The sequence below is a fragment of the Passer montanus genome, unplaced genomic scaffold (assembly GCF_014805655.1).
Source record: "Passer montanus isolate IOZ18808 unplaced genomic scaffold, ASM1480565v1 scaffold76, whole genome shotgun sequence".
Lineage (NCBI taxonomy): Eukaryota > Metazoa > Chordata > Aves > Passeriformes > Passeridae > Passer > Passer montanus.
In genome coordinates this window covers 2,047,912-2,073,240 of record NW_024372813.1, presented here as the reverse complement: position 1 = coordinate 2,073,240, position 25,329 = coordinate 2,047,912, and the positions used below count along the sequence as shown (strand labels likewise).

Genomic DNA, 25,329 nt, shown 5'->3' with positions numbered 1-25,329 from the left:
TAAATCCTGTATAAAATCCTCTCTGTGTGTCAGGAGGAGGTTTCAGAAGCACAGACACGGAAATAAAGAGATTGAATCTACAACCTGCTAGTGCAGCGCTGAGGGGTTTAAACCCCTCGGCTCCCGGCTGAGGAGGTGTGAGGGGACAGCTGAGATTGCCCAGCTGAGCTGGAAAGACGCTCACAAAGCTCATCTCCAGCAGCAATTCATCTCCTGGTCACTAAGAGCATCTCACCATGAAGGCCTTCAGTGCCTGAAGGAAAGCATTTGACCTTAGAGCTGCTTTTGTGGGTTCGGTGCTCGCCGTCTGTCTGTCCCCGGGGCTGGACAGGCCCTCCCCGCCCCATCCCGCTGCCGCGGCTTCCTTGGCTGTGTGTTTGTGTTCCTGCCGAGCCCTGCTGGGGAAACAGCAACACCCTGGCCTGCCGGAGCTTCCTGCAAACTTCCACTGACCTGGGGAGCCAGACATCCAGTCTGAGACCCACAGAAGGGGCCTTTCCCCTCGCCTCCGAGCTGCGGCTGCAGCTGTTAAGTCCCCACCGTGTTTCAGCGCTTGTCTTTCTTCACGTGTAACGAGCTTTGCAGCCCGCGGTAAATCATTCCTTTTAATTACCCTCTGGGAATTGCTGGGTGTTTCTTTCTGGGTGAGATTCACAGGGCATTTCACCTTCCCAGCTCGGGAGGAACAGATGTGCCAAGCTACAGGGAAATACTCTGTTTTCATAAAGGGTTTCTTTGCTGAGGAATTTCCCCTCAGAGTTCAGTGCCGGTGACTGAGGAGAGGACAACACCTGCATTTCCCATGCCACAGCTCTCCAGATTGCAACCCTTGAGTGCAATTGATTTACACCACCTGGAACTGAAGATCTTCCTCCAGGCTGAGGTTATCATTTTTAAAGAAAGCTGACCCTGTCCCTTTTGTTTCAAGAAGTTCTGTCTCTGAGAGGCTTTTTTTACAAGGAGTTAACTGATTGCTGGTGGACTGGAGGTGGTGAGCATGGTTGTAAAGCTGGCAGTGACACTCCTGATGTTCCAGCAGATCATTTTTCCACGCCACCGGCAGTCTGAACTACTGAGGGGTTTCAAGAAGGATCTGGTTTTTTGTCTGCACAAACCATAACAAAGGTATCAGCTGGCAGTTGATTAGCTCAGAATTTATCCTTTGCCATTCTGTTAAGCCCCAAAGCTGAGCCACTTCATATTTGCTTATCTGTGAAGTGAGCAGTCCAGCTGCCTGGAAAGTCTTGGGAAGCCTCTCCTTCCCAATAGCATTGCCTTGCTCCTGCTTAGGAGGGGTTTGGAGTAGCTGGAGCAGGACACACAAGGTTTCAGCTCTTCTCTGTGTCCTGGGGCTCTTCAGTGCTTGATGACTGAGATACCTGAGGCTGTCCCATTCCTGGAACTGTCCAAGGCCAGGTTGGATGGAGCCTGGAGCAAGCTGGGATGGTGAGAGGTGTCCCTGCCCATAGCAGAGATGGAACTGGATGGGCTTTAAGGTTCCAACCCAAACCATTCTGGGATTCTGTGACATTGTTTTTTTCCTTCTGCACAGGGTTCCACAGTTAGGGAGGGAAACAAAGCTTCCCTGGCCTCAGGGACAGACCCAGGTGCTTGACTTTCCCCTGCAGCTGCCTGGCCCTGTCACTGTCCCCTGATGGCCAAAGTGCAGCACCCCCACTCCAGGAGCTGAAATCACAGAGTATTCCAGGTTGGAAGGGACCCCAAAGGATCACGGAGTCCAGATCTTAAGTGAACAGCCCAAAAAGGGATCAAAACCACAACCTTGGCTTTATCAGCATCCTGCTCTGCCCAGCTGGGCCAATCCCAGTGGTATTGTGGTACTGCACAGGTATCCACCCACAGGTATCCTCCCACAAGTATTCCCACCTGTTTAAGAGCTCTGATACTGCAGATGGAAACAGAGAAGGAAAAGTCCTTTCAGAGGCAGAGAACTCTCCTGGCTTGGGTATAAACTGGATAAAGCAGTGAGAGAACACAAGTCACTGAGATAACACAAGTCAGAGTCATGTGCTCTAGGACACCCCACTGGCTTAGGAAACAGGAGAACCCATAAAATAAAAAAACATTTTCTCTTTCTATTTTTAAACACAGTGAGAATGAAACCACAACCTTGGCTTTATCAGCATCCTGCTCTGCCCAGCTGGGCCAATCCCAGTGGTATTGTGGTACTGCACAGGTATCCACCCACAGGTATCCTCCCACAAGTATTCCCACCTGTTTAAGAGCTCTGATACTGCAGATGGAAACAGAGAAGGAAAAGTCCTTTCAGAGGCAGAGAACTCTCCCGGCTTGGTTATAAACTGGATAAAGCAGTGAGAGAACACAAGTCACTGAGATAACACAAGTCAGAGTCATGTGCTCTAGGACACCCCACTGGCTTAGGAAAGAGGAGAACCCATAAAATAAAAAACCATTTTCTCTTTTTATTTTTAAACACAGTGAGAATGCCAAGAACACCCAACACCCACGAGTTATTAACAATCACTGCAGCTTTCCTTTTCCCAATCTTTATCATGCAGAAGCTGCCTCTTACTACTGTTAAGTGCATGGTGATTTTAAGATACCATCAAGATTTCAAAGAATGATGGTAGAAAGCCGTATTTATCTAGTTTGCCTCCAATTCAGATTGTAGCTTATCTGGGATAGTTTATCTGCAGCCCCTGGTTGGACATGTGGCAATTGAGGAGCAGGCTGCTATTAAAAATCAGTTAGGACTGAAATACAGCTTTTTGTCACACTCCCTGCTTCCCTTCCCATTAGGTGGATCAGTAGCACCATACCTGTCCTATTTGCAGCTGGAAAAAGGTAGATTAATTTTAGATCCCTTGTGAATCGGAAAATTTGGTAGTGATGAGTCTTGGGGTTTTGGAAAGATGGTAGAGAATGGGTTAAATAATTTTTTTTTCTGAACAGGAAATATTTTGAAGACTTTTTATTCTGTTTCGACTAAGATGCATCAATCATTGCACAGTTCAATATTTTCCTGTCTTTTAGGATTATTTCATATTTGCTTAGCTGCCTTCTTTTGATTTATGTTACTTCTTAAACAAACAGTGCTATTCTGAAATTCTTTCTAAAAATACTGGCAGAAATAGTTTTAAATTCAGTGCTTCCATCTTTGCAGTCAAAATTTGATCCTGAATTGTGAATAGTTTGGTATCAGGAAGCTAATTTTTTTCCCCAGCAAATTTCCTTTTGGCCTCTATGCATCCATCCTATACCCTTTTCCATCCATTCTACACCCTTGTCTGTCCCCTGTCACGTGGCACATTCCTTGTTCTTTCCTTTTCTCCGCAAGACAAGAAATAATTGTGATTACATTTCCCCTGACACCTTTTTGCATTTTGTTGCCAATACACAAAAATCTACTTTCTCTGCTTTTTCCTATCACAAACAATCCAATGATCTTCTTTTAATTATCCGGTGTCTTCTTTTAAGTAGAATAAAAATATTGTCACATTTGATACCTCCCAGTGTGGCTCAACTGGAGAGCAAGACTGCAGAGGGATTAAGCTGCAGGGATAAACACTAAACACATTTTCATAATGTGACTCAACAGGAGAATTTAGCATTTTTGGGAAAGTGCACGAGACACCGGACTGAGTATAAATATTTCCTATTTGTTTTGGGGCTTGGACCAAACTACAAAGTTATGGTTCAAAGATCAGGTTTCTCAGCTCAGGGCTTGATTAGAACCAGGGCCTGCCTGACCAGAAGGTTCAGATGTGTATCTGAAACTTCCTAAATGTGTGGAGATTACAGATCTAATGTTTTAATTTTAATTAATCTCTCTCACATAACGTTTCCTGTAATGCCCTTACACCAAAGCACAGCCAGAATTAACCAGTGGCGTGGAAGAAAAGCTGGCATAAAAACCAGCACTAGAAATTAGAGAAATCATCCCGATTTTGGGTCTTTATCTGCCTTAGGTCCAGTGCTCATGCTCAGCCCCTTGTCCCAGGTCCATACACAAATCCCACGTCTCTGGTCCTTGCACAGTGCCCCGAGTGTCTTTTGTAAAACACCACCACCACCACCTCACACGTGGCCTGTCACACACACAGCCCCAATCCCCTTGCTCTCCTCCTGATGAAGCCCATGGTTCCTTTTGTCTGCTAAGGACAAAATTCCCAGTTCTCAGGGCTAAAATGAAGCTCCAAACCCCACAAAAGGCGGCATGGCCACTCTGCTGTGTCCATCCCTGCCTTGCTGTGGTTGGGAGTGAAACTGGGGTGGGTTGTGGAGCAAAGGAGCTCCAGCTCTGCACCAAGCTGATTCTCTGAGGGTTAATTCCAGCTGTCAGCACATGGGTATTTCCATGACATTCCTTAAGCAAATGTTGTCATCAGTCAAGAAATGCATGTTGATATCCCCAGGTGAAGGACAGGGGGGCTCCCCAGGCCCACAAGTATCTTGGCATCCTGAGCTGGTAATCCATGCAGTTTTCATGTGTCTGCACAGCAATGTGCTGTTCTGGGCAATTTCTGGATGAACATGGGGCTGAACGCAAGGAATTGGTCATTGGCTCTAAGCCCTGTGTGGCAGTGGCAGGATGTCACTGCATGTCCTGACCCCAGGGAAGCTTTCTGGGCAGCTCAGTGCTCACACTGCTGAGCCTTCCCAGTGACTGAGCAGTTTTCCTAATCCATGTTCTCTTCCCTGCAGACTACAGGAATCCATTTGTGGAGATGCACCCGGAGCACCCCGACATCATCTACATCACGGATGATAAGAGAACAGTGGTGATCCCCTGCCGGGTCACCTCACCAGACATCACACCCAAGCTCATCCAGGTAAGAGGTGGCTTCAGAGAAGCTCAGTTCAAGATCTGGGCTGCCAATAAAGTGCAGAAAAATAAAAATTTAGGTGTATAAAGCTGGGTAAATTCCATAAAAAATAGCAAAGACCCTGAAAATCCAGAAATGTGAACCTTTTCTTGCAATGTGTTACTGTTGAATTGGGTAAAAGGATTTTTTTGGGGATTAGGCTGAGTTTAGCACATTTTTTTTATGTTGTGGCTTGGTGTTCCTCCATAAATTGGCAGAGGTAGATGACAAAGCACTATTTTCCTTCAAAATTCTTTGCATAACACCTGGCTGTCTCTGAAAGGTTCTCTCTTTATACCTTGAACCTCCTTAGAACAATTGCCCATTTTTGCTTCATTTCATCAATTCAAACCAAGTTTCAGCCTTGGGAATAGATGGCTCCAGCATCCATCCCTTTGGCTGGAGTTACACCTGAATGTCAAGGTTACAGCACAGTCTGTGCATGCCAAGGCTGTTTGGGATAATAAAAATGGAAATTTAAGGTCTGGGTCCTGATCAGTTGATGGAGTTACACATTTAAAGGGCTTCAGAACTGCACTCCAGAGTAGCCTGTCATGGAGTGAGGAACAGGACAGAGGTCTCCTGGCTCCAATCCTGCATTTTATGTCAGGAACTCTGTGCCCTTCCCTTCCTCTGCCAGTCTGACAGCTCAGGAAATCCTGAAGGGAACAGGATCTCATCCTGTGCCCTTTTCTCAGCCCATTCTGGAGGGACTGTGAGGGATGAGGCTGTTCTGGATATGGAAGAGATGGTCTAAGCACCTCTGCTCCTGGTGGCAGTTCCATGCCTTTGATGTCCCCTTTTACTGGGAGGCAGCACCTGGAATCACAGGGGACTGGGATGGGCTCCAGCTCCTGCTGGGACCCATGGCATGTTCCCAGTACAGGTGCAGAGGGACAGCAGGGGCCTTTTTGCTTTGGAGATCTCTAATTTTAAAATTCATCAGCAGGGATTAAAAAAGTGGGGGAAAAGGCTCCTCTCCAGTTATCGTTTTAGGCTGGATAAATCTTACCACCTTCCTCCTTGGCTATAAAAATGAAACATCCCTCTCTGATCTGAGCCTGCTTCACCAAATTCATGGCTGGAGCAGTGCTGCAGACCCTGGCAGCATCAGAGTGGCCTTGGAATTCCCATTTCCATGTTTATTATTGATGGGCAGCCCTGCTCTTCCTTCTTCCCAGCTAAATTCCCAGTCATTTCTCCAAACACAAACTGCAGCCTGGCTGCTGGAACAAAATCTCCACCGAAATCTCTCCCACAAAAAGCTGTCCCCAGAAGACCTCCCCCTCCAAGGCTGAGCAGCTGGGGCTCAGGGCAGGGAGGCAGAGGTTGGGCACAGCTCCCAGAGGAGCTGGGAGCTGCTGGGACGTGGCACCTTGGGAAGCTCCAGGATCCAGCTGTGGATGGCACCGCTGGCTTGGCCCTGGCTGGGAATCCCAGTGATGCCTTCAGTGCCTAGCTAGAACAGAGGCTGAACAAGATGAAGAGAACAAAGTGGGTGTTCATTAAAGGCCTTCAATGGGTTCACCTTGGGCAGTCAGAAGCCTCTGAGGACACACCCAAGATGGACGATGGTCACAAGTTTTTCAGACAGTTATAAAATTGGACCATTTACATATCAGGGCTTAATCCTCCAATTACAGCTTCAGGCAGTGGAGTCGTACTCCCCCAGTTTGCTCCCCCCAAATCACTTCTGTTGTTATTTTTGGGGCCTGAGGCAGTAGAGTGTCCTTGAATCTCAGGCCTAGAGGGATTGTTTTGTCGGACCAAAATGTGAAGACAGTTAACTAACACTGTAGATGGAGTTCAGAGTTACACACTAGTGCAGTACAGGGTTTGAAAAGTGTAAAAGCTGAAGTCCTCAGGCAGCACCACAGCGCCAAGGTGGCGGCTCCTGCGCCGGGAGGAAGCGGGGCAGGAGAGGGGCGGAGGTGAGCATGGGGGAGGAGAGGTGAGCCAGGCCATCAGACAAATTTAGAACATCCTCTCCTTCCAAATTTAATCTCCAGGAGACAACTGGAGAGGGAGGACAAGACTTCAAAGGGAGGAAAGCCACTGTGATTTCCTTCGAGCAGCATTGACGCTTTTTTGTTTGATTGTTTAAATAGGTATTTGTGAATATTTTATGAAGATGTTTAATCTCTGTGTGGTGTTGAAAAGGGCCTCCTGAGTAGGGTTATTTTTCCTTCCCCCTTCCCCCAGGCATCGGGGAGCAGAGCTGCCAAACCCTGAAGTTCAGCTTTATCACGTTTTATTATTCTTGTGGAAAATGGACTCTTTGCCACTGTAAATTAAGTTCCTTATGTTACCATTATACTTTTAAATCATTGCACTCTCTTTAAACATGCTCAGAGAAAGGTACCTCTTGCTTACGCTAAGCAGATCCCAGCTATCTCAATATATCATCTTTGTTATTAAAGATGATGTGCTTAAGACACACAGCTCAGACTTTTAATTTTACTTAATATTATTTTAATTCGGGGCAAAAAGAGCTTTTTCAGTCATGTCAGATCTGTTTAGTCGCTGATCTGGTTCAGTGTGCATTTGCCACCTCCAGCTTTGACCTTCATGAGTGCTAAAGCATGATTATGCCTCAGGTTTCAGATATCTTTCTGTAATTTTTCCTATTTTTCTTCATGGTTCTAAACAGAGATGCCACAGCTTGATTATTTCAAAAGCATTTACAAGAGATCCTTTTTCCTACTGCTGTCAGAACAAATGCTGCTCCAAAAGACAGCGACTGTCTGGCTGTCCCCCCTTCCCTGTGCAGCATCACCAGCTTCTCAGCCAGAATTCCTTTGGGTTTGGTCCATGCTGGAATTGTAACAATTGACCCAAACCAAGGCCAGCCTGGTCACTTGTGTGTCCAGAGCCCCAGGCTGCAAACTGTGTGGAGCAGGAGGATTTTTAAACTGAATCCAATTTAAGCTGCCCTGCCAAACCAGAGTCCTGATTGCTGGGAGACAAACAGGAGCTGCACACAAGAGGAACAGGAGCAAAACTGTCCCATCAGGGGTGAAATTCCTGCTTTCTGTCCAGTGGTTAGCTCCCAGAGCTGAAGCAGGGTCTCTCTGAAAAGGAAAACCTCCCCTTGCCTCACCTTTGAGCAGCCAGGATATGAGGAGAAGGAGGGAGAAGCAAATAAAGTTAATTACCATGAGATAACTGCAGGCACGCTGAGGTTTGCCCAAACTTTTCATTTTTTGGGCAGAAGTGATCTCAACACTCCCAAAGAGCATCCTCAGTCCTAAAGAGCCTCCCTGTGTCCTGCTGAGAAAGCCAGAGCTACCTGTGCTTTCATTCCCCCACCTGCAAACCCTGAAACTCCCTGAGCATTTCAGGGAGCTCTTTTAATTTCACATAGTTGTTTTGTACATTATAATCCAGAATTTTCAAAATTTTTGGAAAGTAAATTGCATTCCCTCTAGCAAATAGAGGATTTCCCTGTGTGCTAATAATAACAATAAACTGATTATTCCCCCCAACAAAAGCCAAGCTGCTCAACACTGGTATTGTCCAAGGGTAGACAGAGGAGGGTTCATTCTCATTAAATGAATTTTTGCTCTAGTTTATTTTCTACATTTGCCTTTTCTATTCTCACTTTTTCATTAGCAGAATTGAGAGGTTTTTTTCAAGAATCTCACAACATTACAAGTATTTACAAATTTAGACCAGAAAGTGCTTTAGTCTCTTTATTTCTGTGGTTTACACTCCTAAGTCACCCAGGCAGCTTCCATGGCAATCCTTGGGGTGGTCTGAGAGTGTCTCCCCCCTTCTGTGGGATAGAGACAATCTGGGGAGTGCCCACAGAGCAGAGCTCATACATAACCACAGTCAGGTGAGTTCATGAACAATTCTGATTTTTGGGAGAGTCTAACTTCACACATGTTTTTAAAGTACAGTGAGGAAAATATGTGGTAGCTCCATGTGGCACTGGGAGGAAACACCTCCAAAAAGATCACCCCACAGAATTCATATAAGATTGGCATAATGATTACCAAAGAAGGGATGAGGGAAATGAGATCTGAGAGGACTGGGACTCCTGAACTGGCTGCCCAAGTTTGGTGCTTTGAGTTTCAAAGACACTCCTGCCTTAGGGAGGGCTGACCTGTTTGCTCAGGCTGCTGCTGCTGCTGCAGATCTGTGTGGACAGAGACCCCAAAGCCCTGGGGAAGGTCAAAGCCCTGCCTGCCCCTAAGGCAGAGCAATCTGAGGGGAACAGGATTCTCACTCCTTGTCTGTTCCCTTGCAGTACCCTTCTTCTGCAGAGATCAACTCCAAGAAGGTGCTGTGGGACCCCAAGAGAGGCTTTGTCATCTCCTCCCACTCCTTCGTGCCCTCTGGGATCCTCACGTGCTCGGCCCACGTCAACGGCAGCATCTTCAACTCCTACTACATGGCCCAGAGACTGGGTGAGTGCCAGGGAGCAGCACAGAGCCTGTCACTGGCAGCTCCTGGGTGTCATTCCTTGCTCAGCCTCCGGTCTGTCTGATAGATCTCCCTGGGCTGCATCTGTGGCAAGTCCAAGCTGGAATGCTAAAAGTAAACTCATTCTTCCTTTCTTTCTCCCTATTCAATAGAACTTGGATTGGAGCCACTCCTGGTTTTGAAAAATGACCAAGCGCTGAGGTGGTACAAAACAGGAGTGTTTTATTCAAACCCCACCAAGGCTTTGTTTGCTTGGATTGAGCTGTGTTTACATTAAAACAACTGCTGGTTCAGGACAAAGCAAACAGCAGCTTTCTTTTTGCTTCTGGTCATTAACCACGTGTGATCATCATATAAAAACCTCACTACACTGCTAATTCACATCTTTGCTTTTTATAGATTTTCTCTTGCTGATTTACTACACCATTTCCTTTGGATTTACAGCTGAGCTTCAGCTCATAATTAAAATCTGAATTTGAAGCAACTGAACATTAAATTTTTGAGTGCTGGGCATTTATATGAAACCAATTAGAATTTATTTTTCTTTTGTTTTCCATGTGTGTTCTTTGTCTCCTCATATATCTTCTATTTACTTGGACTTCATTCCCATTAGCTCATGGCATCTTTCTACACAATCAGCACCCAGCTTTGAACAACAGGCTTGTAAATTTGTATGACAGCCAAATAAAAGTCCTGCAAATCTCTCTCTTTCTCCCTTTTTTTTCTTGTTGGAGTAATTTTTTTTATTAAAATCATAAATGCAAACCTGCAAAACCTCTTAGACCATCCCTCTGCAGCTCAAAAGGACCCAGGAAATCCCTTTCTGTCGTGTGTTACTGTCAGTGGTTGGGTGTGGTTTGGGTATTGGGCACCAAAAACTGGTGGAAGTTCAGAGCTGATGTATTTAAGGCATTGACAAAGGTGTAAGAGCAAGACTTGGGGATCCCATTGGGGGATTTGGGGATCCCATTCAGGAAGGAAAGGTTGCTGGGCAGGAGTAACACATCTCATGTCCAGCAAAAGTGGATCCTTTCATTTTGAGGCCCTCCAAAGGAGGAGTCACCTTTGGAAACTCTTTTCTGGGGAGCTGATGAGAGGGTTGGAGCCACGGCACATGGAAGAGCAGCTGTTCCCGACTGTGTGCTTGGGAGCAGGGATCCACTGGTGGATCCCAGACTGATGCAGGGATGCTGCTGGTCACAGCTTTGCCTCTTCCATTACAGAGGGCAGAATACAGAACCTGGCTCTGAAGGCAAGTGCCAAAAAGCTGCTGGTTGGAGAAACCCTCAAGCTGGAGTGCAAAGCAGAGACCTTCATCAATGGGCGCATCGAGTTCATCTGGACATGTCCCCGTGGCACAGTGAGTGCATGGAATCCCTGTATTCCCCCTCTTCCCAAAATTCACAGGGCTGGAAAAACCTAATTATTACTTCTTCTGAAATTATCCAACAATTCATAAGCCTATCACTGATTGAACTTTGTGTTTGGATGAATCTAAAACTTCTCTGTCCTACTTGAACCTGCAGATTAAACTGCAAACCTCATTAAATAAACCCTGGCAAGAAAAGCCAGGAGTGTTTCCTTTTTTTTTGGGAAGAAAAACTCCTTCATTCCTTCTGTCCTGGCTGTCTCACAGTGACAAGTCTCAAATGCAGGTTGTAAGCTGTCAATCTCCCCATCTATTTTGGTATTTATGAAGTGGAAAAAGCAAAGGAAAACAGAGCTGAACCTGTGGAAATCGTCCCCAAAGAATGAAATGTAAATTCTGAGTCATGCGCTTTTTGTGGATACAATACAAAAGTGCCAAATTTGAAGTAGAAATAAGTAAGACTTAACATTTGAGGTACCAAACCCTCTCACTTCTCCTAAAAAAAACAAAACTGAGGGGGATCATTTCCCAAATCAGTTCATTTGTCTGAGATTCTATTCTTGAGTCTGTTTGGTGCTGAGAATTAAAATAATTGGGGTTTTTTTTTCTTTTTAGTTCAGCAAAATATACATTGTAAAGAAGCATCTAAGCCTTTTGGGAAGGTGTAAAATGTGATTCCTAAAAACAGATTAATTTTGATTTGTTTCCTTAAAAAAAAAAATCTGAGTTTGTTCCAGTGAGGAAACTACAGAAAATATATCATAGAATTCATAGAGGTCCAAGCACTACAGTGTTACTGAATGAATTTGGTTTCTTGAACCCGATATGGTGGAAAAGATTAGTTTTCTTATGAACTCTCCTTATATTTCTAACATTATAAATTTAAAACTTCTTGACCAAATCTCTGGGATCAAAAAGCCTATCGAAAGCTACAATGCTTTCTAAAATTCTCCAGGAATTTGCATTGGCACTTGGCTGTCATAATATATTACATTTCTGTCATAATATATTTATTTTAGAAAGCAGGAGGTTTTTAATACAGAAAAAATACTGACTGTGACCAAAATAAATTTAAAAACCCTCAAAACCAAACCCTCAGAGCACAGCTCTGACCCTGCAGCAGTTTTACCCTGAGATCCTTGGGATTTGGTCCTGGAGAAGGGCTGGGATGCATCCCCTTGTTTAACTGCCCAGAATTCAGTGCAAAGTGCCACATTTCCACTCTGCTTCTCTCTCTTATTAGACTTGATAATGAAACTTCACACAAGAGCTCTTCCTGCTGATCTGCCTTTTATATTATTTATTTCAGTGATAGGGACTTGTGATCATTTTGATACGAATCACTGCTTTCCTTTACTGGCAGCCTTGGAAAGGGTGAACACAATAATCCAGTTTACTCTGCTTTTTGACCCTGTTTTTTGTGACTCCCAGCACCCTCACCCCAGGAGAACAATGGACCAGAGTGATGTTGTGTACAAAGCTGGCAGCAGCCTGATAATTGAAAATGTCACCATGGAAGATGGGGGCCTGTACATCTGCAGGACATTCAATGCCACCAGGCTGGAGGCCAATGTCACTGTCACTGTGTATGGTGAGTGCTGCAGCCAAACCAGGAGGGACCAGGAACCACAGTGCTCAGCTTAGAGGATAATGCCAGGCTGTAAAAGCTGTTGATTGAAATGGCACTAGGGAGAAAGTCAACCATTAATCATCTATAACCTCTAATTAGTCAATGGGAGTCAGCTCTCATGTCTTCAAGCAAATTCAAGAGGTACATTTAGATGGGCTCTTGGGAAGGAATCCCTGGCAAGCCCTGGCACAGGATGCCCAGAGCAGCTGTGGCTGCCCCTGGATCCCTGGAAGTGTTCAAGGCCAGGTTGGACAGGGCTTGGAGCAGCCTGGGACAGTGGGAGGTGTCCCTGCCATGGCAGGGCTGGGAATGGATGGGCTTTGAGGTCACTCCCAGCCCAAACCATTCTGGGATTCTGTCATGTCTGAGAGAGCTGAAGTGTTTGAAAAAGCTGGCACCAAGTGTGGTTGCTGAGGCCCTGGAAAATCCATCCTGTGGGCTCCACATGGACAAGAAATGCCCCAGGCACTTCCCACACCAACCCAGGGGCAATGCAAGTCCATATCCTCTGCTTTCCATGTGAATTCCTTCGTGTGGGAACAGCCCTTCATGGCTGAGGCTGGGCTGCACAGGGGAGCTGAGGGAACAGCCTGATCCAGTTGGTTCTGTGCAGGTCTGTATTGGAAAAAATCTCTCTGTGGGAACAGAGCAATCACAGGTGTGAGCTCTGTGCTGTGGCAGAACTGCCATTCCAATCTCCCTGCTCATTTCTCTTCCCAGAAAAACCCTACATCACGGTCTCACACAAGAAAGGGCCTTACTACGAGATTACCTCAGGACACAAGTCCCTGAAACTGGCTGCCAAGGTGGACGCCTTTCCTCGGCCCACTGTCACCTGGTGAGTGCCCCAGCAACAGCAGGAATGCCTGGGCTCCTTTAGGAATCCTGTCTGGAACAGATCACCACCGTTCCTCACCACACAGGTCAGGGATGGGAGCTGGGAATGCTCCGAGCTGTGGGCTGAGCTCAGCTGAGGAACTGTGGCTCTACTCTGGGCTCCTGAGCTCTGGGAGGCTGGGCCAGCCACCTCTCATTCCCAGGTATTATTATCACTGCTTTAATTGAAGGGATGGGACCACAGTTGGGCTAAAAATGATTTATTGCTCAGATAAACATCAGTCTCAAAGGCCATGAGATTTTAAAGGAGCAAGCAGTTGGCCATAGCTCAAAGTAGTCACAAGTTCTTTGTTAAAAAACAATATAGAACTTTCTGATCCAATGGACAGTTGCCCCAAAGTTTATTTTGCTTTCCTAACCCATCACCTTTACTCACTTCTGCTGCACTGTAGATACTTTTATCCAATGGGCTCCTATCACACATACACACACATGCTTCTATGATAACATCTAAACTCTTAGCTTACTCTATACAATTACATTACTACACTACAAACCCTTCACCATCTCACCCAATACAGTTTCTCACTTACTTAAGGCATATTCTTACTTACAACTATAGAAACATAAGTTTACAGTTTTTCTGCTTAATGTCTGTGTACTTTATTTTTACATCAATCTAAGCTTCTTCCAAAGCTGCACATCAAACCCTTCAGTGTACGTGGAAGTTTCTGTCTTGCCATTTCCCACACCCGGGCTGTGTTCTTCTCCTAGCCATGCAAGAAAGGTCCTTGCAGGAAAAAAAGTGTATTTCATTTTCCCTGGGCACAGAATGATTTGGGAGATCCAAGGAGAAAGCTCTTGGGGAAGGGTTTCCTGCTTAGCCCCAGTAGAGGTGGTCAGTCTGCAAGGGGGCAGAGGATAACAGGAAAAGGACATATTTTTAACATAAGAAATTCTTTCTCTCCTGAACTTTTAAATAATGTCCTCCAATCCTATGCCAGCAAATCCTTGCAGTGAAGCCTCCTGAGCAAGCTAAAGGCTCCACCAGGAGTGCAATGGATCTGCTAAACAGGAGGGGCAACCAACAGCAACTCCAGGAGATATTTGAGTCTCTCTTTATCCTTTCGTCACTTGTCCTCTCTTCTGCTCTATCTTTAATGACCCCATCCAATGCCTTTTACATCTTTAACTGCATTAAATCCCATGGGACAGCTGGCAGGGGTGTGTCTTGGCAGAGACAATGGCATTTCCCTGGAGCACCTGCCCTGGGCCAGCTGAGAGCCTGGCAGGCAGCAAAAGGATGCTCAGGGCTGGCCTTGCTGCATTTTATTAGCAGTGAAATAACATGAAATCCTCTAATTTTAGTGGAAACAGTGCCAGGAGGTGTTTTTGATTGCTGCTTTTATTTAGGGATGGGGATGTTTTGGGAGCTGAAATGGGGACTGACCCCTTCTCCCTGCCAAGCCTTTGTTCCTGGGCTCAGTGTGGAGCTCTTTGGTGGCTGCCTGGGACCACCAGAGCTGCCTTCCCTTGGAGCCCCAGCTGTTGATGTTGGAGGTCTCCCAGGATGGTTGTTTTTATGACTGCAAAGGAAGTTTCCAGCATCCTCAGGCAGTGGGAGATGCCCCAGCATCCTTCCACAAGGCCCAAAGCTCCATGTGTGGCAAAGCCTGGCCTATTTCCTAACCATAAACATGCGTGTGGAGTGAGCAGTGAAGAGGAGCCTCTCCTGCAGATGCTGCTCTCTTGGCCTGAGAGAGTATTCCAGGCTGGGAATTCCCCACTGACCTCCCTATGGACCAGCCTTCTCCAGGTCACAGAGTTTTAACTTTTTCAGAAGCAGTAAAGGCTCACAGAGACATCCTGAGAGACAATTCTGCTGAATTAATCTCTTCCTTTAAAACTGGCAACTCACATTTTGCTATTCCATGATTTCCCACACTTGCTGTTGCCCATCCAGCTTCATCTGGGGGCATTTAGATCATAGCTGAGCATGTGAGAGGCACTATTCATTCAGATAAAATAAACCACCTTTTTCCTGTGTGGAATGAATCCATCCCACAGCACTGGATATGAGAATCAGTTCTGGTGTGGAAGGGTAACAGGAATAAATATCTAATCCAAGCAGTGATTCTAGACCTGCATTTCCCTTGCTGGGATGACCCTTTAGCCCCCTAATGTGGGTGACAGGGTTTCTGAGGGTTGACAGGGACATGATGAGCCTTGATGGAACTTCCCACACAGGTACAAGGATGGCAAACTGATCAAGGACAACCACACCTGCTACGAGCCAGATCCACTGAAATACAGACTGGGAATACGAGATGTGAGACCAAAACATGCTGGGAACTACACCATGGTCCTGAGCAACCCCAAATACGGCCTCTACAAGAACCTCACCATGCAGCTGGTGGTGACAGGTAAGGACTTGTGTGTAATTCCTTCTGCTGGGTTGGTTATCCTAGTTTGTGTGATCCTACTGTGCCAGTCAGCAGGAATGGGTGGCACTTCCCAGGGTTTAGCACTGCCCAGAGATCACCACCTCCCTCAGGATCCACTGAACCCCTCATTTCAGCTGCTCTGAGGAGTTGGTGTGACCCTGGGTCATGCAAGTCCCTTCCCCTGGGACACTGCACCTCCCACAGCACCGAGTGCTGGCTCCACACAGGGAGGTGGAAATGCTGGAAAGGGCACAAACATCACATTTTTATAGGAGCTTGGGAGCATATTGAGTAGAGAGGTCTTAGAACTGGGGGCACAGTTTCCCAAGAGAAGGGCTGGAAGTTTTATCCCTTGAGATTTAAAAGCAGCTTGGGCAAAGCACTGGAGAACATCTGCTGGGACAGGAAGGGTCCCAGTGGGGCTGACGGAAGGAACTGGAGGAGCTGCCCTGGCTTTTATGTCTGTCCATCATCCTGCTCCAGATTCATTTTCTAAATCTGTATTTTCTGTTCTGTCACTTCTCTGCTGGCAGCATTTGAGGGACAGGTTCTTTTTCAGTGGAAGTTGGAGAAAGCCATGGTATACACTGAAGCAGGTTCACTTGCCATAGCGGGAAAATAGATACTGGAATGCCATTTATTAGCCTCCCTGGGTGGATAATGCAGGGCAGAGCCACATTGTCTCTTTGCACACCCACTGCCTCTTTTAATCCATTGAATTTGGCAACAGAGATTGAATTATGAGGCCAAGTAGGAGTTCAGCAAAAGTTAGCTCTGCTTTCCCTTTGTATTTTCCACTTGGGCAGTGAGTAGTTACTGAGACAGGTTTGTTCTCTTTTCTGGGGTGAATTCTCCTGTCCTTACCCTTTTTACACCTAAAACTATTCTCAATTGTCAAATTTTTATATACCTATGTATTGTTGCTTCCAGCAGTTATGTTTTTCTCATTTCACCTTTCAGAAAGAAATAATGCCTGAAAAGTAGAGAACTTGTCACTTAGGTACATCTGACCTATTAAAAATGTTAAATAGGATATGATAGATTACAAACCTGAAATAAGACATAAGTTAATGTGTGATTTAGGAGAGGAGGGAGCCAAGAACATGCTCATGGTCAGGTCCTGCAGCTCAGCTGAGCAGGAGGAACGTGTTAAGCTGCATAATTTGTCCACTTGAGATTGTTTTTCTACACAATGGTTTTGCCTCTTCAGAGAACGGAAACGTTCAAAGGAAGAGAAAATTAAGAATGATAATAAACTATCTTGTCAAGGTAAATATTGGTGTTTGCGTGCAGAAGGGAGCGTTTCCTCCTTCCCCAAACAGGCAACCAAAAACAAACAGAGCCTTTTTCTGTCAGCAAGAGGCTATTTCAGGATCAAACCACTCCAGCACAAGCTTTTCATGTCCATGGCTTGCCCAAGCTTGGGGCATCCCATCCCCCACACAGTGCTGCTCATCCTCAGCCTTTCCAGGGGTCAGCCCAGCAAAGGCTTCATCAGCAGTAATTATTTAATTGCAACTCCCCCATTTCTCAAAGTCTAGCAGCTGCAGGCGTGTCCCCAACTGTCCTGTGGTGATGCACAGGAAAACCACAGAGCAAGTGTCCCTTTTCTGGTGACAGGAAATCAGGGAATGAGAGCAGAACAAGGAAAGACCTGCCTGGGGTGCCATGGGTGAAAGCTGAGGCTGCAGACAGGGAGGGTTTGCTTGGCTGCAGCAGCACTGGCATCCAGCACCCAGGGAATCCTGCCATCCCTGCCAGGCTCTTCCCTGCAGCACCCAGGGAATCCTGCCATCCCTGCCAGGCTCTTCCCTGCAGCACCCAGGGAATCCTGCCATCCCTGCCAGGCTCTTCCCTGCAGCACCACCCTGATGTGCTCTGTGTGAAGCACTCAGACCAGAACAGAATCATTTTACTGAGATTCATATGGGTAGAGCCCAAAAAGGGCAAAACGGGCTCTTGAAGCTGCTCCAAACTGCCCTTTCTCTTGTGCTTCCCCTCAGAGGGCAGGGACAGCTTTTTCAGGAGCTGCTTTTTCAGATCTGGGCTTTCCTTTCAAGTACACTCAGAAGCTCCAAACTGAAAGCAGATTGGAATTTTTCCCTTAACTCTCCACAAATAATCTGGCACTTTATCTCCAGCCATCATGACTGATACCTGGGTATCACAGCTGAATAGATTAAATTGCTTGGAGTTTCAGCAGACTCTGAGACAAGAGAAGGAGACCAAAACACACTTTGTAGCCCCTTTCTGCAGGGATTATCTGAAAGAAACCACCTCTGAGCTGGAGGTGTGATTGATGTCTCTGCTCAGAACCAGAGGCAGCCTGTAATTACTGAAACTGGGATTTGAACACAGGGATTAGTGGAGTTGATGGAAAAATCCTCTTGGGCTTCAAGTGGACACAGTGGGTGGAGTATCAGTTTTGCATCGTGTCTAAAAGGTGGAGCCTGCACCTGATAAACCTCCTGCTGAGTAATAACCACATACCCTGAGAGTGAAGAGCAATTTCTGGTTGCTCCCCAAATCCAGGGCCAAGCCTTTCACTTCAGAGGTGAATCTAAGAAAGGGAGTGAGTTCTGATCCACACTATTGAAGAGAAGAGGGAAAATTACATAAGCAGACTTTGGAATGAGGAGAGAAATGCCATTTGAATGTTTTCTGTTGCTGCACGGGGACACTGCAGTGCAGAAATGATCAGTAATCACACAGCCCCCTCTTCTGAAAGTCTCTTCACAACAATCCATGGTTAATGTGCCCCAGGTACTCAGCTGGCACTCAGCGTGCTGTGACAAAGCCATCAGCTGCAGATTTGGGCTGGGTGCAGAGGAAATTTGAAGTTAAAATCGTTGTGAATTGTTTTGCGCAAACAAAGTATAAACAACAGCAGGGCTTGACCCTTAGATTGCTCTGTATTAATTTTGGCAGTGTGTTTTATTCGCTAATAATGGCAGCAGAGGAGAACCCTTTAAGCAGGATGAGAACGAGATCAGAAATGCCCTGCCTGAGCCCTGTGGGCAGTGTCTCTCCTGACCTGCACTGCTGCAGCTTTCCTTGGAGTCACCTCCTGGTATTTAATTGGGAGAAACCCCAGAGTTCTGCCCCACTATGGGCACAGGGTGTCTCACTCCATGGGAATGAGTCAAACATTTCCCCCAAAGCTTGATTTGGTCACAAAACTGAGGAGTACCTGCAGAGGGATCAAGTGGAGAGGGAGCAAAATGGGCAAATAACTCCAGAGCTGCAGGGTGGGAACTGAGAGAAAAAGGTCCAGAAAGGAGCTGCCTGGCCTGGAGGAGAATCGTGCTGCTATTCCAAAAATGCCTCTGTAAGAAGTGGCTTAGCTGTGCCTTGGTCACCCCTGCTCCCACTGCAGCTGGAATTTATTCTTGCAGGAGCACATATCTCTGTGTGGAGTCACCTTGGCTCGTTGTAGGACTCAGGTCCCCAGGAGGTAGCTGATTGCATTTTGAAAACACTCCTTCTTTACATATTTACACATCAAACACTGTCCAAGAAGCGGTGGGTTGCTGTGGTTTTGTTTTGTTTGATTAAATTCTTACTGAGAAAAGCTTCAAGAAAATAATGTCCTGAAGAATTTGGAAGGGAGGGAGCAAGGAGAAGGAACAATCCTAGCAAACAGCTGGTGGCTGAAAATCTGAGCCAGCCAAGGAGGAGAAATGTGGGAGAAAAGAGTTATTCCGGGCTGGAGTGCAAAGCAGTCTCAGAACAAAACATAAACAACGCCCTCAAATCTATTTCTGGGCAAGCAGGCTGTGTTTCATCCTCACCCTTGTCCAACTCATCTGCGTCCATCAGGGCTCCTGCTGAGCTCTGCTGGAGCAGCCAGCGTGCTCTGGCCACCACCTAGGGAGTGAGGAGAGTACTGAAGCACGGGCTAATTCAAAAGTGGGATGAATAAGCTCCTTCACCACTTTGTCTTTCTTCTTTGTCCCAAAGTTTCTCTCTTGTGCTCCCTCAAGGCTCTTCCAGCAAATATTGCTTTGGGTTCCAGCTGCTCCAGCCAACTGAAGTTGCATTCCCTCGTAGAGTCCTTGATCCCCCAAGCTTGTGTTGTATCTGTAAGAAAAGCAGGATTAAGGGCTGGAAATAACCTCCACAGCAGGCAGCAGAAACTCAGGCTCCTGTGAATTCCCCGCTCCAGGGAAGGGCTGGAACAAAAGGGGTGCAGGGTACTGGTCACACCTCGATTTGTTAGCAGGCAGGAGCAGCTCCACAGCACTGAATGATGCACATTGCCCTACTCTGTAGTCAGGCCAGCTCTTCATATTTTGGTTTAAAAATCAAAGGCGATTCTGTGCCTGACCTTCCTTGGCTTGCAAGGGATGAGTGGACATGAAAGGAGTCCCCAGTGATCTCCACAAAAGCCAAGAACTATGTGGTGGAGAACAAAACCCCATCACCTCCCCCAGAGCCAGAGCAGGGAGAGGGGAAGGAGCCTTGGGGATGAGGTGAATGCATCTGGGCTATGCCAGGGCAGAGGAAAATTGCTTTTAGGGTAGGGGATCTCAGCTAGAGCCAGTGCAGGACACAGGGGACATCCCACAGTCCCTTGTGTGTGGGAGGGTCACTGAAATCCCTGAGCTGAACACTTAGAAAGAATTTTGTTGGATTCTTAGTGAAATCCTGCTGATGTTCAGCTGAAGGACTGAGCCACACAAATGCTGGCCTTCCCCAGGAGTCCTGCCAGGGTTGGGTTTCCTTTGTGGAGCACATCCAGCTCCTGCCCAGCTCCTCAGAGGATGAGCCACTCAGGAGAAGTCAAAACAGAAAATCGAATTTTCCATCTCCTGGGCCAGCTGAGCTAAACTAGAAATTCCCAAATAAAACCCATCCAGCCACTGTTCCAACGTGTTTCCAAGTCCAAGGCTTTGCTTTCCTCCTGGGTTCTGGGAGTAGTGTCTGTAGCTCAAGGATGCAGGACACAGTACTCCAGTCCATGCTTCCAGCCTCATTCATCAGGCACAGGAGGAGAGAAACAACTTTTTCTGGGGGATTTATGAAAGAAAAATGCAGAGCACAGGGAGGCTGCAGCAGCCCTTTCCTGCACATTTATGAACAAATCCTGAAAAGTTTTCTCCCTGATATCATCCAAACCCTGCACACTTGCAGCTCCCAGGAGAGCCCCTGATGAAAAAGTCAGATGAGCTATTTTCATTTTTCTGGAAGTGGCCAAAGCAATTTTAGGAAGAGGTAGGTGGGGGCCTGCTGGATCTTGCCAGAAGGATCTGAAGCATTCAAGTCACATTTTTGCAGCAGCAATCTTGGTCTGACAGCCCCTAAAAGCCACAGTGAGGGGTGAAGTGGCTGCTTGGGCTTCCCATGCTGTCCCTCAGCCAACCTGCAGGTACATTCACTGATTTTTAGAAAGCAGGCAAAGGGGACAGAGAGAAAAATCCTGGAAAACTGCCTGCTGTGCTTAAAATGAACAGTTCTTCATTACCCATTTCCTTCTGAACTCTGTAAGAAATAAGATAGGGAGAGACAGATGCAAGAAACCCCTTTTTTGCCCCAGAGCTGCACTGGGGGTGAATGGCAGCTCTGGGAGAGCACTGGAAAAGAGATTTCTTCCTGCTCTGGGAAGAGAGACATCCAGAAGTGACACAGGTCAGAAAAACCCACTCTAAGTACAAGTCACCAGCTACCCAATTCCTACTAACACTGAATTTCTGATATCATTTGTGTCATTCAATTGTCCAGACTCAGATGCCCCCTTCTTCCAGTAAGACCAGCTTCCCTGAGTTACTCCCTGCCTTAGCTCTAGGCCAGACATTAAAGTGGCTGATCCTCCTCAGTCAATCCCGATTTATTTTTTTTAAGTGGCATTTTTGGAATGTCTGTAACTAAAGTCAGAGTATGGATGCCTTTTGTTTCCATACCTCTAGGTGCTATTTTATTTCAAATAATATGGCACTGCAAACCAAGCTGCACTGCCATTTTAACACCAAAATTGCCTGTGGGGCAGGTCAAGTTCCCTGGGATTTTTTCTTAATATCTGTTCCTCCAGGATCCAAGTGCCTTGCTTCTCTCCCAGCCCTGGCATTCCCAGCCCATTCCAGAGGGTCACAAGGGAGCAGCTGGAGATGAGGCAGGGCTACAATCCCATCTCTAATTCTATTCCTGGCTGTGATGTCTCACAGAGAGATTTTGGGCACAGTTTTCAGCTGTTTCCTCTCAGGTACCGTGGGGACAAGGCTGTGCACCCACCTGAGAGCAGCTCTGGGTGCAGGGCATGGGGAAAACAACAAACCAGCAACAATCAACCCCAGAAAAACTCCCAGCGAAAATCAGCCAGGCTCAAACACAGTGCAGTGGTCAGTCTGAAAACAAAGTGTTTTCAGGTCATTTTCACTCAGTGTTTTTCTTTCTTTCCTTTCCTTTTAATAAAAAGGAAAGAAAAGAAATGTGAAATGAACCTGGACAACTTTGTCATTTTGGGTTTTACTTCAGGGGAAATTTCACCCTTTCCCAGTCCAAGCCTGCACTAGCAAGTTTCCTCTCTACCTTACAGAATATTCACTTGTACTTCCATTAAGTACTGTACAAACATCAGATAGAAGGCTCCCAAGTGCAAATATTTTTTGGAAAACAGAAAAAATGAATGGAACACAAGTTGCAGCTCCATCAAGGGTTCTAATGAAGCCCCCTGTCCAGCAAAGTATCTAAGGTTGAGATTAATGCTTCACTGGCCTCTCTATGTTATTTTAATGATGTGCTTAATGTGAAAAGATTTTCTGAAGCAGTTTAAATGGTAGTGGGGAAAGTGCATAAACAGCAGTTCAGTCAGAGGGCACTGAAAGGGATGCAGAGTTTCTCTAGAAAATGCAGATAAACTTTCTCTGTGCTGTCCTCTATATTTGGATGCTCCTTTGGGTGACAAGTGTAGAACCCCTCATGGCACCTGCAAGGTATTCAGGAAGAGTCCTGCAGAGGGGTTCATGTCCTAATCCTTGTACATATGATCTGCTCCTAATGCCACAAACTGGGGATAACAGCAGCGAGGAAGGTGAGATTTGCATAATGCTGATCAGTTTGAAACCTGCAGTAAGCAGAAGTGCTTTTTGATTGCATTTCCCAGTGCAGCAGCAGCCAAATCTTTAGTTATTCAGGTCAGCTCTCACAGCAGCAATTGCACCTCTGCAAGGCCAGCTGGGGACACAACCACACTTGGAGCCAGAGAGGACGAAAAGCCATTTCTGTGGATGCATTTAAAGGCATCTGCACAGCCCTCCTTCCCCACACAGCCAGGGACAAAAAGCTTTTAAGGTTTGTTTGGCTTCTGCTTGAGAGAGCTCAGCCTGGGGACGGCCGTGGCCAAGGGCTGGGAGGGGCTGGGGAGCAGGTCCTGGGGAGGAGAGGGGAGAAGCCACAGGGGGATAGAGAGGGAAGGAAGGGATGGAAAAAGCTGCTCTGGCAGTGCTGCAGAAGGATTGGTACCCCCAGCCTTGCCCACACTGGGCATGAGCAGGGCTGAGGGTTTGTGCATAGCCCCTGTGCTGCCCAGTGAGCAAATGTGAGAGAGAGAAGCTCTGCCAGGTGCAGCTCCGTGATGCCAGGCTTTGGGCTCAAAGCCCCTCTGCAGGCTGAGGTGAGAGCTGGCCACAGGGCACGCTGTGCAGGTGCCAGCCCTGAGGAAGCAGCCAGTCTGAGCCAATCCAAAAGGTCAGGCCCACCACAGAAACCAGTTCTCTTCACAACTGTTAGCACAGATTAGAGCATGACTGTAGAATTCTGAAAATATGGTATGAGGCTGGCAAGAATGCAGGTACACCACAGCAGGGATTTTATACATCTACATTACTACAAACCACCAGAGAAAATGAAAATTTTCATTAAAGAACTTCTAAACTATTAAAATCAGGTTTCCATCACCCATGGAGGCAACTGCTGTAAACAGGATTTGGCCCAGCAAGGGGAAGGGCAAAGCTTCAGGTGCCTGCAGGGGCACGGTCAGAGGTGAAATGGCCTTGGCAGTGGGCAGGGGGCTGGAAAAGTTTCATCCCAGGAAATATCCCCCATAGGAGGACCCCACTTTCACCCCCTAAACCCTCAGTGCTCCAGGGCCAGCACCCTGCAGGGACAGGGGAGCACTGGGGCGTGGGGAAGGGCCCTGTCCCTGTCCTGTCCAGGTGAGCAGGGTCACTGCAGGGCCCTGTCCCTGTCCTGTCCAGGTGAGCAGGGTCACTGCAGGGCCCTGTCCTGTCCTGTCCAGGTGAGCAGGGTCACTGCAGGGCCTGTCCCTGTCCTGTCCAGGTGAGCAGGGTCACTGCAGGGCCTGTCCCTGTCCTGTCCAGGTGAGCAGGGTCACTGCAGGGCCCTGTCCCTGTCCTGTCCAGGTGAGCAGGGTCACTGCAGGGCCCTGTCCCTGTCCTGTCCAGGTGAGCAAGGTCACCTGCAGGGCCTGTCCCTGTCCTGTCCAGGTGAGCAGGGTCACTGCAGGGCCCTGTTCTGTTCTGTACAGGTGGGCAGGGTCACTGCAGGACCTGTCCCTGTCCTGTCCAGGTGAGCAGGGGCACTGCAGGGCCTGTCCCTGTCCTGTCCAGGTGAGCAGGGTCACCTGCAGGGTGACACCACCTCCACCACACTCTGCAGGGGAAGGGCACAGACACTTGGAAAATCTCTTCACTCTCTGAATTTGTGCCCACAATCAACCACCACCCCACCTGTGTTATGTGAAAGAACAGATGGAGAGGCATTTCCCCTCACACTTAAAAAAAATAATTGCTTGATCATAAATAATGATTATTTCAATTGATGAATCATTTGGACTCATTTTAGGTCCCAAGTCATATTTAATAGTGCTATAATTGTGGCATGAACAATTCACTCCTCACTCATGTATGTTCTTCTTAGAGTGGAGCAAGTTAAATGATTATTTCTTTTTTAGAAGGACAATTTAAATGACAGTCAACCAAGAATACAGAAGAATGTCCTGACTGTGATCAGTCACTGTCTCCCCATGCTCTTTCTCACACACAAACACCAGTCCCCCTGCCCAAGCGTGTAAAGCTTTGCTTTTACAGCCCAAACAACAACACTTGAGTAACATTTCACACAGCACTTGTGTAACCTTTCACACTGAACTTGGAGTCTCTCTCCAAGTGCAATCACACTTGTGAGGTCAGGCCAGACATGTCAAGCACGGGATTTGAGACTGAAAAGACAAAATGTCCAAGGTAATAAAAAATGTGCTTCCCCCTCCAGGAAGAATGTACAGAATTATTTTGATGATCAGAAATCATTTATTGATAGGAAATGAGATGCTGTGTAAGAAAATTCACCATTAGTCCCAATAATCTGTGCTGTGAGTTGCTCAGGAATCTCCAAGCACATGGAATCCTATGGCTCAGCTCAACAAGAACCACACCAAGCAGAGGCCAGCATTTGGCTTTCTCAAGGGAAATGTTAATCAGGACCTACTGAAGGTCCTTTAAACAGCCAGTGTTTTATGACAGGATGGGATATGACTGAACCTACTCCAGTCAATGCTTCCATGGGGTGGAGAAGGAAATACTGATGTGTTTTCAGGCACTGGTGAGGTCAGAAGACCTTTCAGAGCCTGACCATGAGAAATGCCAAGTGAGAGTCCCAACAAGACATGGGATCAGCCTGGTCAGTCCTCTCCTAAGAGGGTTGGAAGGAAAAAAAACCTATTTAAAAAAAAGAGGGAAAGGGCTCAAGATTGATGAGGTGGGCAATAGCTCATATTTACATATCTGGGGCCTCCCTGACAGCAGAAAAAATAAGTTAGCC

At 46.9% G+C, this 25,329-nt stretch overlaps 1 protein-coding gene across 2 annotated transcripts in view; it reads left to right on the top strand.

The window, feature by feature from the left end:
* The window catches only part of LOC120512684 (vascular endothelial growth factor receptor kdr-like), a 127,022-nt gene that overhangs the window by 43,515 nt on the left and 58,178 nt on the right, over positions 1-25,329 (top strand). For both annotated transcript variants that reach the window (XM_039731264.1, XM_039731263.1), the window contains exons 4-9: positions 4,687-4,814; positions 9,100-9,259; positions 10,499-10,635; positions 12,076-12,235; positions 12,995-13,112; positions 15,359-15,534. In XM_039731264.1, coding sequence (XP_039587198.1) covers positions 4,687-4,814; positions 9,100-9,259; positions 10,499-10,635; positions 12,076-12,235; positions 12,995-13,112; positions 15,359-15,534 — 879 coding nt within the window. The remainder of the gene's footprint in view (positions 1-4,686; positions 4,815-9,099; positions 9,260-10,498; positions 10,636-12,075; positions 12,236-12,994; positions 13,113-15,358; positions 15,535-25,329) is intronic.